The 16,348-nt window shown below is 40.5% G+C and overlaps 2 protein-coding genes across 3 annotated transcripts in view; one reads left to right on the top strand and one right to left on the bottom strand.

Moving 5' to 3' along the window:
* The window catches only part of COL6A2 (collagen type VI alpha 2 chain), a 60,986-nt gene extending 57,701 nt beyond the window's left edge, over positions 1–3,285 (top strand). The window contains 1 exon segment of the mRNA XM_042457821.1: positions 1,315–3,285. Coding sequence (XP_042313755.1) covers positions 1,315–1,922 — 608 coding nt within the window. The 3' untranslated portion in view covers positions 1,923–3,285.
* On the bottom strand, positions 3,280–10,733 carry LOC121921749 (proline-rich protein 13-like). 2 transcript variants are annotated; one of them, XM_042450266.1, is made up of 4 exons: positions 10,587–10,733; positions 6,956–6,995; positions 4,181–4,521; positions 3,280–3,810 (listed from the first exon to the last, which is right to left on the bottom strand). In XM_042450266.1, exons 2-4 carry the CDS (start codon positions 6,972–6,974, stop codon positions 3,772–3,774), a joined length of 399 nt encoding a protein of 132 aa, XP_042306200.1. In that variant the 5' UTR covers positions 6,975–6,995; positions 10,587–10,733; the 3' UTR covers positions 3,280–3,771. The 2 variants fall into 2 exon arrangements, with proteins under 2 accessions (XP_042306200.1, XP_042306209.1); XM_042450275.1 differs by having other exon boundaries at positions 10,582–10,708.
* Positions 10,734–16,348: the final 5,615 nt, after the last annotated feature.

Here is a 16,348-nt window from a genome sequence, read left to right on the forward strand (position 1 = left end):
TGCTTGCAAATTGTAAATGTATATGCTGCTAGTTTGAAACATATGTTTTTCTTGTTCAATTTATTGTGACACCTGAAGTTCTAAGTGAGGCCATAGCTGAGGTGAGGGTTGTACAGCTTGGCCAGCCTTTTTTCTTTAATTTCAGGTAGTCTAGGAATGACATTTATTTGTTTGCAGTGTTTTAAGTTATTATTGATTCTAGGACTGTTGTGTGCTGCTTCTAAATACTACATAGGCTTCCTAATGGCCTCAGCTATGGGCGTGTGGGGTTTTTTTCTAGGTTTAGAAATTTTTATAAGCTAAAGCTGGTATCCTGTTCAGTGTCATAAGCTAGCACCATTGCTATGATCACAGATGGCCACTAAAACTCACCTTAAAGGTCAGACAACCTCACCAACTGCAGTTGTGGGGTGTTGAAGAATGACATATTCAGAGCTCTTCAGTAGAAACAGTGCTACAAGCAGTTAAAAGAAGTCTCTGCAGTCTTACTTGTGGGAGAAGGCTAGACATTGTCATCCTTCAGCATCCCACTTGCAAGCATTGCAGAACTCTTTTGGTTCGTAGCGCTGTTGCCTGGATGTTAAGGTGGGGTTTTTTTTTTCAGGGATCGAATTGGGAGATGGATTGCACTATGTTACTGTAGGTACACCTCCCATGCAGAATCTCAGTCAACTTTTCTTCTACTCAAAGTATCAGGACACATATTTAACAACCTCAGATTAGAACCTTACATTCAAGTGTAAAATATTTGCACTGAGTCAAGAAAAATGAACATGAATTTGAGACATTGAAAGACTGTATGGATCAACAGCTCCTGACACTAATTACCACAATGTGTTTTTTTTTTAATTAGATGGGCAATTGTTATTAAGACTACATCACACAAGGAGGTTTAAGCCTTTCCTTCTCTCACAATCTCTGTGAAAACGCCCCAGACACACAAATGGCAGTTTGCATTAAGAAAAACATTCCCATTGGTGTCACTTTGAGTTTTTTCATAACACTTGATGCAAAGGGGAAAAGTGGATTTTACGGAAATTGTTCAGATTTCCTGTTCCTGTGCACTGCACTATTGTTAACAATCCCCAGTCCTCTGCATAGTATTTAACTTTATATTAATATCACAAGGCTAGTTATATTATTCTTAACCTCTCTTCATATCATTATACCTCCAGAGACAGTTAGGATTAGGAAACAGAGAAAAAGGTCACTCATCCTGACAGGTCTTCGGACCTTACCCTCTTCCCAAAATGCATTTATATCTATCATCACACCTGAAAGTGCTGATGGCCTGTTGTTGCTTTCTCCTTCCAGAGCTTGCTGTTGCTCAGTGCACACAGCGTCCTGTTGATGTTGTCTTCTTTCTGGATGGCTCTGAGAGAATTGGTGAACAGAACTTCCACAAAGCCCATCATTTTGTAGAAGATGTGGCCCGACATCTCACACTGGCCAGAAATGACAGTGACAACATGAATGCACGCATTGGTCTCCTACAGTATGGAAGTGAAAACGAACACTCAGTCGCTTTCCCACTGACACACAATCTCACACGCATCTCAGATGCCTTAGCTCAGATGAAGTACTTGGACTCCTCTTCCAACCTTGGGTCTGGCATCATCTATGCTGTCAACAACCTTGTCATCAACCCAAGAAACAGGCAGAGGGCAGCCCGGCCCAATGCCGAGCTTTCATTTGTCTTCATCACAGATGGTGTTACAGGCAGCAGAAACCTGTCTGAGGCTATTAACTCCATGAAGAAGCAGAATGTTATGCCCACTGTGGTAGCCTTAGGTAGTGATGTGGACATGGATGTCCTACAGAAGATTAGCCTAGGAGACCAGTCCGCCATTTTCCGAGAGAAAGACTACGCCAGCCTCTCCCAGCCTGGTTTCTTTGACAGATTCATTAGGTGGATCTGTTAGTTTCAGGGAAGTACCATAGATAGTTTGTACCAAAGTTAGTGCCAGGGAAGACACCAAAGATATTAATGGCCTTAAAATTTTGTATGGTTTTTTTTAAAGCAAATATAAGTTACCTAAGGGTAGCTGCCACAGATCTGCAAGGGGTTTATTTTTATAGCCAAAATGTCATAGGCTTGTTTTAAATGTTGTGACAAATTCATGCTTATGGTGCTAATTAAAAAACAAGGTGGAGTAAGGATCCAGGGCTACACAGTGTGGTTTTGTCATTTCAAAAAAACATTCTTTAAAATTTCTATTTGTACTGTAATCCTGTAGGTGCTAGAGAAACAACAAAGCACTCACACAGAGCACAACAACCAATCATCTCCAACTGCCCCAGGGGTTCAAACAAACAGACCCCTCTCATTTTCCAGCCACCTGTTTCTGGAACCAGAGTCCTTTTTTGGGGAGTCAGGGCTAATTTCATTTCCACCCCAAACGCTGTACCAAGCGTTACTTGCTTCCTTCCTTCCGAAGAAGGAACATACTTCCCGTGTTCTCTAAGTAGCTTTGTTGGACCTCCTCTTTTCTGCAGCTGAAAACAATTAACAGGAATTTTTGCTAAGAGGACCATGTCCTGAGCTTTTGACCCACTCTGTTAGTGGATGAATACTTGGACTTCTTGCCTTGCTTCCATACTGCAACAACAAACAGATTCTTTGATTGCATGCCACTAGATGACAGCCAAGAGCCCAGAAAAGGAGGATTTTTTCCTGTGCTGAAGAGATGTGGCATGCAGTTACCTTCTGCTGAGACCATACTGCTTCCAATGCAAGTGGCAATCATTTTTTCAATTGGTAATTGGGGGTGAGTTGATTTGCTTTCTGGTTTCCCTTGCCAAAATATGAGATGCCATGTCACCATGCCATCTGATGCCCTTGTTTTGCAAATGCCCCCCTTCAGAAAAACAAGCTAGCCTAAAAGCAGCTCTGGTTGCTTTGCCTCAGACTCTTCATTGCCTTCTTCCCACATGTGCAGCACTTTGGCCTGGCCTGGGCTACAGACAGACATTTTCCTTTGGGGCTTTTCCTATTCGCTGCAACGGTTTTCCCATGTATCCCACCTTCCCATAAAAAGCATTCTTCTCTCTTACTTTCAATTGCTACTAACATCCTTTCTCTTGCATTGATCACAGAATGTGCCTCCTTCTCTGAGGCAGTAGTGTGAACTGTCAAACCGCTATGATGCAAGAAGTCATGTCGATTAATGTGCAACCAAACTGCAACTTCAGTGTATTCTTGGACTTGCTTTTTTTGGGAACAACATCTTTACTTGAGCCAGAATTGCACTCATGGTAAATAAAAATTTTCACACTACCTTAAAACAGTCTCTTTTTTTATTGCACAATTATATATTTTGGTATATTCTGGTGGTCAAAAAATAGTATGGTATACTTCTTTATATAATGAATTTTGCTATGTTTTCATACATACATTGAAGTTCTCACTAAAGACTTTGCTAAGCTGGATTTTTAAATTGTGTGGATATTTCATATAATTATTGCCTAATGGAAAATGGATACCAAATCATTCCAAGAGATAGCCCTGTGAGTCTGTTTCAAAATTACAACATAAAAAGGACAATTATGATAAATGAAAGCTTATATTAGACTATCATGATATATTTTTTAATCATGTCTTGCTGGAATTGGTAAAAATTTAATTTAATATATCACATGGTATGATTAATGGTGCAGATGAGTAAGAAGTGGATAACAAGCAGTGCATTACAGAGATACAGAAGGACTAATGGCAGCCTAAAGGGCTGGAAAGTGCTAGAAAGCTGGGCGTGAGAGCAGAAAAGGATGTCTTCAGTCTGAATCTGAGCTGCTGCTGGAGCTGGAACCATGCTGAAAAGAGAAAATGGATGTTGATAACGCTGGCATTTCCTCTTGGTATCTGTTATACTCCCCTTACCTTCCCATTATTTAGCTTTGACCTTTTCAACCCAAAATATGAACTCATCTTCTCGGTTTTCTTTTCTACCTGATTCTTGGAATCATTTATAATGGAATATTTCAAGTTAAGAATGAGGCAGTATGTAGAAAGATAAGACTCCCCTTCCCCAAATTGCCTTGATTCTTGAAAAGCCTTGATCAACCACACAATAGGAACTATTGCCTTTTCTGTCTTTGAGATATCTGGATCTACCCATAGCTGTGCTGAAGTCACCACTTCAAAAGCTTGGCTTTCCAGGACAGAAGCCAAATTGCTCCTTACCTTCTTGCCATGATGGCCGTGGCCATGATGGCCATGGCCATGCTTGTGATGCTTGTGCTTTTTGTGATGCCCATGATGACTTCCAGGAGGTTGGCAACCTGGTGGTGGCAATGGCTGTTGGCATCCAGGTCCTCCAGGGAACATTCCAGGTGGGCCAGGTGGGGGAGGGTGATGCCCATGGTGGTGGTGGTGTCCATGGGAAGGGGGTCCACATGGCCCAGGGAATCCAGTGGGTGGAGGGTGCTGGCCAGGGTAGCTTGGATTTGGGTATGGCTGCATTCCTGGCCCAGGATAGGGTCCAGGCTGGGGTCCAGGAGGGCAAACCTGCGGAGGTGGCATTCCTACAAGGATGCAAAATGAACAGATAAAAATCCAAGGCCTTCATAAGTAAATATTTTATTGTGGTCAATATATAGCATTCTTCAAGAACAGTGGAGGGAAGCACACAACATCGAGCCAAGATAGAGGTGTTACAATGTTAAGGCAGTTCTAAACTGCATATGTATGCCATAGGCTGCATCCACACTGCAGAAATAATTCTCTGCTCCACTCTGGTGCCACCACAAACTGCCATTTCTAGAATTCCATAACATGGAGCCATGACAGTTGAAGCGGTGTCAAATTGGATTATTTATGCAGAGTGGATGCAGCCATAGACACTGTAAGACACCTACTCTATTCACTGGAAAGAAAAGAAGGGGAGCCAAGGCCTTGTTTACTTAGTGCCTTCCCTAAATGATGGTGGGGGAAATCATAGCATCATGGCTCTGGAAGAGTCAATTGAATCTATTCCCTTTCTAAATGCAGGGAATGCAGCTGGAGCATCCCAGCAAGAAGCTGTCTAGCCTCTTTTTGACAATGTCCAGAGACAGACCCCACCACCTCCTTATGTCATTGATTGCATTGCTGAACCGCTCTTACCATCAAGATGTTCCTTCTCCTAATATTCAATTAAAATCTGCCCTCCTGTAACTTCAAACCATTAGACCTGGTCCTACCCTTTGAGGCAGTAGACAACAGGTCTGCCTCCTTTCTTTGGCAGCCCTTGAGGTATTTTAAGACGGCAGTCATGTCACTCTCTCAGTCTTCTCCTCACCAGGCTGAACATGCCCACTTTTCTCAGTCTTTCCCCATTTGTTTTGTTCTCCATGCCTCTTACCATCCTTGTTGCCCTTATATGAACCCACTCCAAGTTCTCTACAGCCTTCCTAAACTGAGGCATCCAGAACTGAACACAGAACTCCAGATGAGGCCTGACCAGTGCAGAATATGGGGAGAGGGGGCTATTGTTTCCTTTTCTTGGAAGCTATGGTCCTGTTAATGCAGGCTAAAATATTAGTTGCCTTCTTTGCATCACCATCATAATGTTGGATCAAGTTCAAGTTGTAATCAACAATAATCCCAAAGTCCAGAAAATTGTTGGAGATGTAATACTGCTAATGCTTCCTTAATTGCTTTTGGAGTTGTCTCATAGCTTCCTGTTTTTGGAGAAAGTAATTACATACGTAAATTCAGTTTTGAAAAGTTCTTTGTTATTCAGGGACATGCATATTCTTTTCCATTATTTACCTACCGTATTTCTTGTAAATTAACAAATGGCTAACCAACGTGAATTTTTCATGCCCTTTTAACAGCTAAAAGATTAACTTCATTACTGGAAAGATAATTTTTCTGTACCAGTGACCCAGTGAATAGCAGATCTAACAATGCTTACAATGTTTAAAAGAATGATATATGGGTAAAATTTACAGATGCTTACATTTGGACATTTGGTCAGTTTTTATAGACACTTACAACTAATGTGATTATTTTTCCTCCTTTTGTGTTTTTATTTTCCTGCTTTTGCTATACTGGAACATTCTTGAATGTAACTCAGATCCCTTTTGAATGTAAACACATTTAAAATAAATAAATAAATTACATTTATTAAAAAAATAACTTAGGTCCAAAACATATTGCAGAAATAATCCAGTTTGAGACCACTTTAACTGCTCTGGGTGAATGCTAGGGAATTCTGGGAACTGTAGTTTTGTGAGACATTTAGCCTTCTCTATGAGAGAGCTCTGATACTACAAAAAACTACAGTTCCCAGGATTCCCTAGCCAGGGCAGTTAAAGTGGTCTCAAACTGGATTGTTTCTGCAGTGTGTTTTGGACCTAAGTTATTTTTATGCAGAACCAGGAACAAAACCCATTCTTTCCTTCTAAATGCTATTGTTAGTCCTGAGCAGAGTCATTGAATCAAATGGATTTGCCTATAGGCTGACCCAGCATCCAACAATTTATTCAGTGGGTTTAGTTTGCATGGCACTAACCAGCAGACTCCTGCTGTTATTTCTTATCCTCTTTGCATTCAAGGCTTACGAGCACTGAGCTCCACACCCTGAGTTCCTGACTGCTCTTGAAGATCGGGAACTCAGACTCACTTGAGTTCCACTACAACCATTTTGTTCAGATACAAACTATACAAAAGCAAACACATCGCAATAATGGCTAGTGGAGTTATTTGGCCAGATTTCAGTGGGGACTGCTTAGAGGGAGCAAGGATCAGGGAATGCAGAAACGGGAAGTAGCAATTTTGCTCTCTGAAAATAGGAGCAACCAGCACTATAGGCCATGTCCCTTGTGATGTTGCTCAGACACAGTTTTGTAAAAGCAGCACGCTGGAGACCTTGACCATTTCAGCATACTGGAAACTGAAATGTACTGTCTGCTGAAGCTAGAGCCCGGCTGAGAAAGGCCTTTGCAGTTTGCTCTGTCATAAAGCAAAATTTACCTTGGTTAGGGTTCCACATGTCCAAGGAGAAGGTCTCAGTCTGCAAGAGAGAAAAACAACTTACTGTAGTTAGAAGAGTCATTTTTCTCCCCTTCCTCTCATGAAACTCTTTCTAGGCAAGGTTTGCCAACATATTCCTGGCATGGCTTCTGTGCCTTTCATCATAACCTGAGGTGAAAGCGTTCTGTGAAATTAGTGGTACCTCGGGTTACGAAATTAATTCGTTCCGCCGCCGCTTTCGTAACCCGAAAAGCCTTCGCAAGCCGAAAACCCATAGGCGCTAATGGGGAAAAGCCGCGATTTCGTGTGAAATAGCGCCGAAAAGCACCAAAATTTTCTTCGTAACCCGAAATAACCTTCGTAACCCGGAACAGTTATTTCCTATGGGATTTTTTCGTATCCTGGAAATTTCGTAACGTGGGTATTTCGTATCCCGGGGTACCACTGTATTTGATATGTCTGTCATTATTCTTGTCAAATGTTTATACACAGACTCTGGATCTGTGTGTCTGATGGTGCATTGTGTGAGAGAAGAAATTTATTCAGATGATACTTCAATTACTTTAATTAGGGCTCTTCATTACATTGACCTGTCCTATGCAGTGCTGTCCATCCACACTGTGACCACCACAACACACATATATCATCATGCAGTTCACTTTTTAAAAGACTACAAAACTAACTGCCATTTTCAGCCATTTGCAAGTAACTGTTATGTGCTTATGTGGGTGGGGGGAGCATACAAGAAATTGGGGCCCTGCCCATTGCTGGTAAGTGCCCACCTCCAACTTCCTTCTCAGCATGAATTTGGCCACTGTGCAAAAAGGATTCTCCTAACCTAAGCCTTGTGCTTGCTGACTTCTTTCATCAGAAGTAAGACTAGCTGAACTGAGTTGTCTATAGGATTGCAGCCTTAGTTTTCTTTGGATAAGAGATAGCCCTGGAGACTGTTGTTAAAACTCTATTCAGTTGGAAGGAGCTGTAGTTGGTGCTAGTTTTTGGATTGTCGCCATAGAGAGGTTGACTAACTGAACCTGGGTCCAAAGCTGCAGTTATCCAGAGTTCCAATGCATTGAAGCAGAATGAGGGCTTTATCACATGAGGCTCTTCTGCTGCTAAAATAGCATTGTTTGTAAAAACGCTATGCAATTGGATTTGCTGTCTTTTGTATCACACCTTAGCAACCATTCCAGGACTTCAAACTTTGAGTTAAAAGCTTATCACATGCAGCATTTGGGATTGCTCACCCAGTACCTCCTCCAATACATTATCCCCACCACTTTTTCTAACACACACACACACACACACTGAAATATAAATGAAAACAGTTTTATGTTTTAAATGATTTTTTTCTTTGTGGAGCAGGGTCTTCCTGATGGGGATAGATCAGACATTTAGCTTCAGTTTTAACTAATCACTAGGAGATGAAAGCCAGCAGCTAGTCTGATATATCTGTCTGATCTATCTTAATGCTGGCTTTCATTTGCTAGAGATTAGTTAAGTCTGAAGCTATGAGTAACAAGAAGATCAAAGATGGTGTTTGTGAAATAAATGCTTTTTTTAATTGTAAAACTCATTTTCCCATATACTTCCAAGTGTGTGTGAGAGAGTGTGGTATATGTGTATATGAGACAGAATGAGAGAGAGGGACTCCAGAAAATGTCTACAAGGTGCGGGTGGAAGTAAGCAAAGTTTTGATTTCTCTGACAAGTCCCAGGGGGGTGACATGTGCCAATGGATTTTTTTTCTATAGAGTATGAAAAAGGTTTAAACTTTCTCACTTACTTTACAGATTGAAAGGAAAGCAAGTTGAAATTTCTGCCCCTTTTCCTCACGTGATCACAGGCACCTAAATCACACCCAAAGCATCCAAAGCACACTGATTTACCACCCACTGACCACTCAAAATTGGCATTAAAGCACAATTGAACTTTCACACTGGAAATCACAGCAGAACAATAGTGGGAAAAGAGGAAATTAATGGATTTATTTATTTATTGTGGCAATAAAAGAAACATATTCAAAACGGTCTCCCAAAGATGAGCAACAGAAGATAAATGGTATTATGTGAGAAGCTCCAACTGAAGATGCAGTTATCCTGCTGTAATTGCAATTTATCTGCCTTGTGTGATGTGTATGTCTTTGGTTAATTGGATGATGTTTAAGAACTCCTTGGATCAAAAAACCATTGAAGCCAAAATCTTGCGACATTCTAACTCATATGGTACACTGCTTACCTATTTAAGATGAAATCCTTTGGGTTAATCCCAACTAGAGTGGACCTATTCAATTAATTACTCAATAGTGAAATCCCCATGATTCAATGGGTATATTCTAGTCATGAGTAACAACATGATTTAGGTCATGGTTGTTTACACAGGGAGTGGGATTGGGCAGAAATCAACAGCCAAAGGTCACATATGAAACAGCCATAAGAATAATCTCTGTGCTTATCCTTTTTATGGGAACCAGTCCCATACAGTAGTTATACTTGCCCCAAAAGCCAAATGTGGCTGAATACTATCTGGCTTCAGCTTCCATTCATTAGGAATGTTCTAGATTTAAACTATACTCATTCACTATAAACAGAGATAGAAACACTGGTAGGAAAGAATTGTCCCATTACTCTGAATGTTAATAAACCAGAAAAATTTGATTCAATTATGTTTATGTTAAAGAAAGCACATTTTTAACAACTGCGTTAATTTTAAATTGGCATTTACATTTCTGTTACATTGCTACAGTAAAAACTATGAGACAGAAAAATCCCTTGCATGATTTTACTCTTATCTTTCTTGCTTTGAGCTTTAGACAGAAGAAAATACTTCAGTGAATTTTTGAAATACCCTTTTCTCATTTAATTCAACAAAAACATTTCTCTTTTGCTAACCAAAAACACAACAATAATATTGTTTTGCAAAAATTTAGAAGAGTTAGGCTTTAACAAGCTGAATAATGTAAAAATTGTTGGTTATTCAAACTGCCTTTCATTTAATTAATAACGTGACTTTCTTAAAAACTTAAAATGTTGCAGAACTGTTTGTGCTGAAACACTAACTTAAGTCTATCACTTTTCTTTCAATTTTTTTTTATTTAAGTTAGTTTTGATTGCCAGATATTCAACTTAATTAACAACATGTCTGATTTTAATTAGTTCTTACTGCTGAATATTAAATTTGGTCTCAGTTAGAGCTGTAACTGTATCCTAAAGAAAGAGTTACTGAAAGCACTATCCAAAGGTTCAAGAGGAACACCTCATATATACATCTCTTTCCTAAAGAATAATCTCCTATCCAAGTACCAACCAGGGCTGATCCTGCTTAACTTCAAAGATCAGACAAGATCTAGTGCCTTTAGGGTATTTAGGCATGGTTTCTCAAGGAATACCCTATATAGTATAAATGGAATATATCTATTTCCAGTTGAAATACACATGAAAGCTAATAAAATATATATGTTTTCTTATTTGTTCCATCAACGACAAGGGCACTGGCTATTAATCCCTTTAGTATTGACACAAGTTTCGTTCCCAGTTCCTTGCCATGCTCAGGGATGAAATCCATCCCTTTTCTCCCTAAACACACTATTTCTCTTTTTGTAAAAGAAAAAAACTGAAGCATGCATACATTACCAAAAGTGAGTGCTGCACAGTGACGAGTTGTCCAGGTATCTGCCTTCTTTCTTCCTCGATTACGCAGTAAATGTTCTTCGCTTATATAAGCACACCTGTCGCAATGTCAGACTTTCCTGCCAGCCAGGGAGCAAGTGTCGCGGCAAAAAGGCCAACCAACCAGTAATAAAAGGCACTTGTGGACTTTTCACCCATTCTTTTGATAATTTCCAGTTTGCCAACATTCCTTTAAAGCCACGGCTCCACACCCAAGCACGAAGGTCTCCTGACTGGGTTAGAAACTAGGTACACAGTGATAATACAGGCCTATCTGAGGCCCCCACCCCACCTCACCCCACTCCCCAAAATATTGGAGTTGGTCATGCTTGTCAGTCAGTAGATAGCCTGCGGAGGCTTCCAGATTTATCTAAAGAAGAGTGAATTCTCACACTGCATGCCATTGGGTTTTGTGGGGCTTTGCTAGTTGTTGGACTTCCACTTGTTCTACTATACTGGTGAGCTGTTTCTCGTGATCTGATGTACCTGCACTTGGGGCCTTATGCAGGGCAGCGGAAACAGCATCTCGAACTCTGCAGAACAGTAAACCCAGTATTTGCAATGAATTCTTACAATTTTAGAAAAGATAGGGCCCATACAGACAGGCCAAACTAAAGCTGCTTCAGGTCACTTTGGAGGTATGCTGTTCAAATGACACATGCATCTTAAGAGGCCAGAAGCTGCACCAAAGCTGAGCTCCAATCCTTAGAGCTGGAGCATGGCTTTGGCACGTCTTCTGGCCTCTTAGGGCACATGCATCATTTAAACAGCATACTTCCAAAGTGACCTGAAGCAGCTTTATTTTGGCTTGTCTGTACAGGCTCTTAGTTGTGCAACAATGCATTGGTCCTGAGTGAGCTCTGCAAAAGTGCCTTGCTAACAACTGAACCTTTCCCCAGCTGGTACAGTGTACCCCTGAGAAAGCCCTACTCACAAACTGGTCTATTAAAAAAATTAAAATACTCCAGAATTAAAATACTACTCATTAAAAAAAATAACTTCTCATTCCAGTCAAATAGAATGTGATCAGCCACATACGATTCACAGGAGTTTGGGTTTCTTGTGAGGACAACCCCAAAAAACTTAAACTCCACAGAAAAAAGGCTTCCACAGAAATGAGCCTTTTTGCCATCCAACCGCTTTCCATATTTTCAGATAGATGTGTATTTTCAGCAGAGGGAGAGTGATGATGCATCATAGATGCAAATGTGTGCAGGAAAGTAAAAGCAACCATTAATGGGAATGTGTAAAATCCATAACAATGAAAACAATACACTTATGTGTAGAATAGCCCCCATTCCTTCTTCTGAACGTGGGTTGGGTAAATAATTAATGTGGTTGGGAAAGCAGATCATCATCTAAACAAACATGAAGAAGAGAAGGTGATGGGACAGAGGTGGTTTTAGTCAGCTTTGGAAGATTGTGGTAACCGGCAGGAGCTGTATGGAGGAAGACTTTAAGGCTCTCTTGGTAGCCAATGGATAACACTTCCAAATGAAACTGGAAGAGTGTCTCTAGGCTTTCTGTTCTTGTTTAGATCTGTTGTGCTAAGGTTCTTCATCTTGAGATTTAACATTAATACTGTATGTCCATCCAGCTTTTGGTAGGTAACATATACGGTGCATACTAAAGTGTTCACAACAAAATCAAACATATCTTCAAAGTCCAGAGAGTAATTAAGCTAGCTCCCCAGCACCCTTCTGTGTGCTAATACTATTTCCAGCACTATAGCAAAAGCAGCCCTTAATTCATTCCCATTGAAAGATGTTCTATATGAGTAATATGTGATGGTGGGATGAATGAAACAAGTATGATGCCTCACTCCTATCTCTTGAGATGCTGAAGATCCTTTACTGTTTGTCAGCTAAACTGTATCTATTTGGAGATCCCTCCAGTGGCATCTTTGGGGGCTACAGGGGGTGCAGACTGCACCAGGTGACACCCTAAATGAGGGGTGACAACACTGCTCTTCAAACATCTGCATTTTGGCAGAAATGAGCTGTAGTATTCACTTGTATATCTTTAAAATGTTGAAGAGATGGTGTGAATGGGATAAGGCTCGGTATGAGGAGAAAGGGAATGCCCCAGGGCATTTTTTTATTTATTTCAAATTTCAAGTTTAATTTTTTTAATTTAATTTTTTAAATTTTTCTTTTAAAGCATCACATTTTACCAAATTTTCACTGTAACCACAAGAAACTATGTATATGTAAATACGTTTATTCTGTGCATATGATATTGTAATTTAAAAGTACAATTTTAATTTTACTAGTTGTTTATCTCACATGAACAACTGGTTCTGGAGTGACTAGAGGCCTCCTAGCTCCAGAGGTTTCTGGATGAAACAGATTACCTAGATCCATTTCAATCTGGCTTCAGACCTGGCTATGGGATGGAGACAGCTTTGATCACCTTGGTGGATAACCTACGTAGGGAACTGGACAATGGAAGTGTGTCCCCATACCAACCTGCTTGACCTCTCTCCAGCTTTTGATGCCATCGTCCATGGTATCCTTCTAGGCAGCCTCTCTAGGATGGGATTTGGGAAAACTGTTATGCAGTGGTTCTGGGTGGGGGCGGTGTGTGAACTCAGAAGGTGGTGTTGTGGGACTCCTGTCTGACTTCTTAGCAACTGGCTTGTGGAGTCCCACAGGAATCTGTTCTGTCCCCCATGTTATTTAACATCTACATGAAAACACTGGGACAGGTCAACTGGAGTTCTGCGGTGCAGAGTCACCAGTATGTTGATAACATCCAACTCGCTATCTTTCCTTTCCATCTGATTCCAAGGAAGCTTTCTCTGCATTGAATCAATGTCTGCTGTCAGCATGAGGGAAAACAAATTGAAGCTTAATCCTGATAAGATGGAGGTCAACATCTGGTCAAAAGGTAGATCAGGGAATAGGGACTTTGCCTGTGCTGGACGGGGATATACTCCCCTTGAAATCTCAGGCATGCAGCTTGGATGCTGTCCTGGACTCAACTCAGAGCCTGGATGCCCAGGTTTCAGCAGTGGCCAGGAGTGCATTTGGACAGGTGAATCTAGTGCGTAAGCTGCACCTGTTTCTCGAGACATCAGTTCTGGCTATAGTGACACATGCCTTGATTACATCCCATTTGACTACTATAACTTCAGCGGGTTCAAAATGTCGTAGCTAGAATGCTGACCGGGGCCAGTTGTCCCTCCATATTCGCTAGGGTTAGGGGAACAAGACCCCCGTGAATATGGGAAAACCGCAAATAACAAAAACACCATGTTTTTCCCGGAGAGGACACCTCTCTAGGAATCTCTAGGTCCTCCAGTGCAACTCTGTGGTCAATGTCCAACATACACTGACCATAGAATAGCACTGGAGTAGCTACAAATGGTCTTTCAGTGCAACTTTAGTTAAAGTTGACCACAGAGTTGCACTGGAGGACCTATACAGTCCTAGAGAGAACATATTAATGAAATCCGTGAATAATCAAATCTGCAAATATCAAAGCCGCAAATATGGAGGGATGACTGTAACTCCCTTGTTCAAACAGCTTCATTGTCTACTGGTTCATTTCCAGGCACAATTCAAAGTGCTGGTTATGACCTATAAAACCCTATACCAATTCGTTCCAGACTATTTGAGAGACTCAGGAACTAAACAGGCCACCCCTTTCAGCACCAGATAGGGGTCATGGTAACTACATGCCGCGGTGCCAATCTGGCATTTCCCTGACACAAAGAGGAGCCGCATCGGGTGACACCAACCCTAGTGACACCACCAAGTCCCTCTCATCACCATCTGATTGCCTGGGCTTCCAAAAGCAACATAATCCAAACAGTCAGCATCAAGACTCCATCTGATCACTTTTACAAACTTCAGACATCTTACATCTTCATCATTTATACAAGCAACCATATAGATTTTCATTTATAGGGAACTGAACATCTTAAATGCCTTCCATAGGTGTCAAATGCACAGGTATCCATGGGAGATCATTTTATTCCTTAGGAATTGCAACCCATTGCAACATCAGTTATATGTATAATAAGCATTTATATATCTAGATTAGAATGACTTCATTATGAGAGCCCATTTTATTGATAATTAGTGAGCCAATGTCTATGAACAAGAAGCAGTATTATCAGCATCAGAGCTGTCTGAAGTAATTATATCCAGGTTGAAGACAGTTAAAAGAAAAGACTGCCTTTCAGGCTTCAGGAGCTGGTTTTTCTATATTACCTCCAGCCACTTGCTGCCCAATCAGAGATGAACCTCACTAGTCTCCAAAAATGCAAAGATCCTCCTATCCAATCAGAGATAAGATTTTAGTAACCCTTTATCTGAGGCCACTCATTCAGCAATAGCTTGGGAGTTTCATTGCCCAGTGATGCTCTTCCAGGCATCAGACTGTATCAGCCATCAAATGTTAGTAGTCCTTTCATACCAGTACAGTATGCTTTTTTTGGTTTCTTTACAAGCGAGTCATTTGTTTCTCTGTTGGACTATTTTCTCCTCAGTTCCTTTGTTTTGGCTTAGTTGGCTTCATGCCCAGATCTAAATGGAAAGTGTCCCATCCTAATATTTTGCAGTCTCAATAAACTCCCATTTATCCAACCTTCCCTGAAAAAAAATATTATTCTCTCCTTTCAATTGATAGTAACCCCCTTCCTTCTGCATTGATCAGAGTGCCTCCTTTTCTAAGGTAATACTGTCAAACCACTGATGGAAGGAGTCATGTTGATTAATGTGTGTCAGGATCATCATTGCTGCTATGCATGGTAGCTACAGGTTTTGATATGCTTTTTAATACTGGATGATGGGATGTACTATACTACTGGTGAAGCTAGTATAGGTGGTGGGATTGTCCATGGTGCCAGATAATAAGCAGAAGTGTGGGAAAGAAAAAATGAGCTGTGATCTATCAAGGTCATTTCCATGAGATTGCCTGGTACCAGAAGAACAAGGAAGGGTAGTCTTCAGAAATGAAATGTTTTGGTTTGTATACTAATAGGATTTAAGCCTGTGAAAACCATTTGAGTTGCAATGTGCTTTTCATATACAGTGGGCCCTTGGTATCTGCTGGGGTTTGGTTCCAGGACTTCCGTAGATACCAAAATCTGTGGATGCTCAAGTCCCATTAAATACAATGGCATAGTAAAATGGTGACCCTTATGTAAAAGGGCAAAATCAAGGTTTGCCTATAAAAATCTGTATATTTTAAAGTATTTTCAAGCCTTGGATGCTCAGATCTGTGGATAAAAAATCTGGGGATAAGAAGGACTGACTGTACTACATAACTGAAAATGCTTCAGTCCTGACAACATTGTTATGCTGGGATAAATCATTTTCTGGGAAATGTTTTCTGACTTTGCTGAAGCTTCTGTTTATGAAGTTAGCCAGTACATGACAATGTGCAACCAAACTGCAACTCCAGTACATTCTTGGGATTGTTTTTTTCTGGAATAACATTGTTAATGTAAGCCAAAATTGCACTTAAGGTAAATAAATGTTTTCACACTATCTTAAAAATAGTGCCATTTATTATTGTGTAGTGATATATTTGAGTTTATTCTGGTGTTTAGAAAAAAATAGCATGGCATATGTCTTTCCATCTGTAATATAACAAATTTTACTCCTGTGAAATTTAAGTGTTTTTGATAATACATTGAAAGTCTCATAAAAGACTATGCTAAACTGGATTTCTAAACTATATGGATACTTAATGTAATTAGTGCCTAATGGAAAATG

This window comes from Sceloporus undulatus, chromosome 1 (assembly GCF_019175285.1).
Source record: "Sceloporus undulatus isolate JIND9_A2432 ecotype Alabama chromosome 1, SceUnd_v1.1, whole genome shotgun sequence".
NCBI classification, from domain to species: Eukaryota; Metazoa; Chordata; class Lepidosauria; order Squamata; family Phrynosomatidae; genus Sceloporus; species Sceloporus undulatus.

Excerpts from the sequence above, each read along its gene's own strand:
- LOC121921749 (XM_042450266.1), bottom strand. Across the intron at positions 3,811-4,180 it reads ACGGCCATCATGGCAAGAAG|CATGGTTCCAGCTCCAGCAG; the intron begins GTAAGGAGCAAT and ends TTCTCTTTTCAG.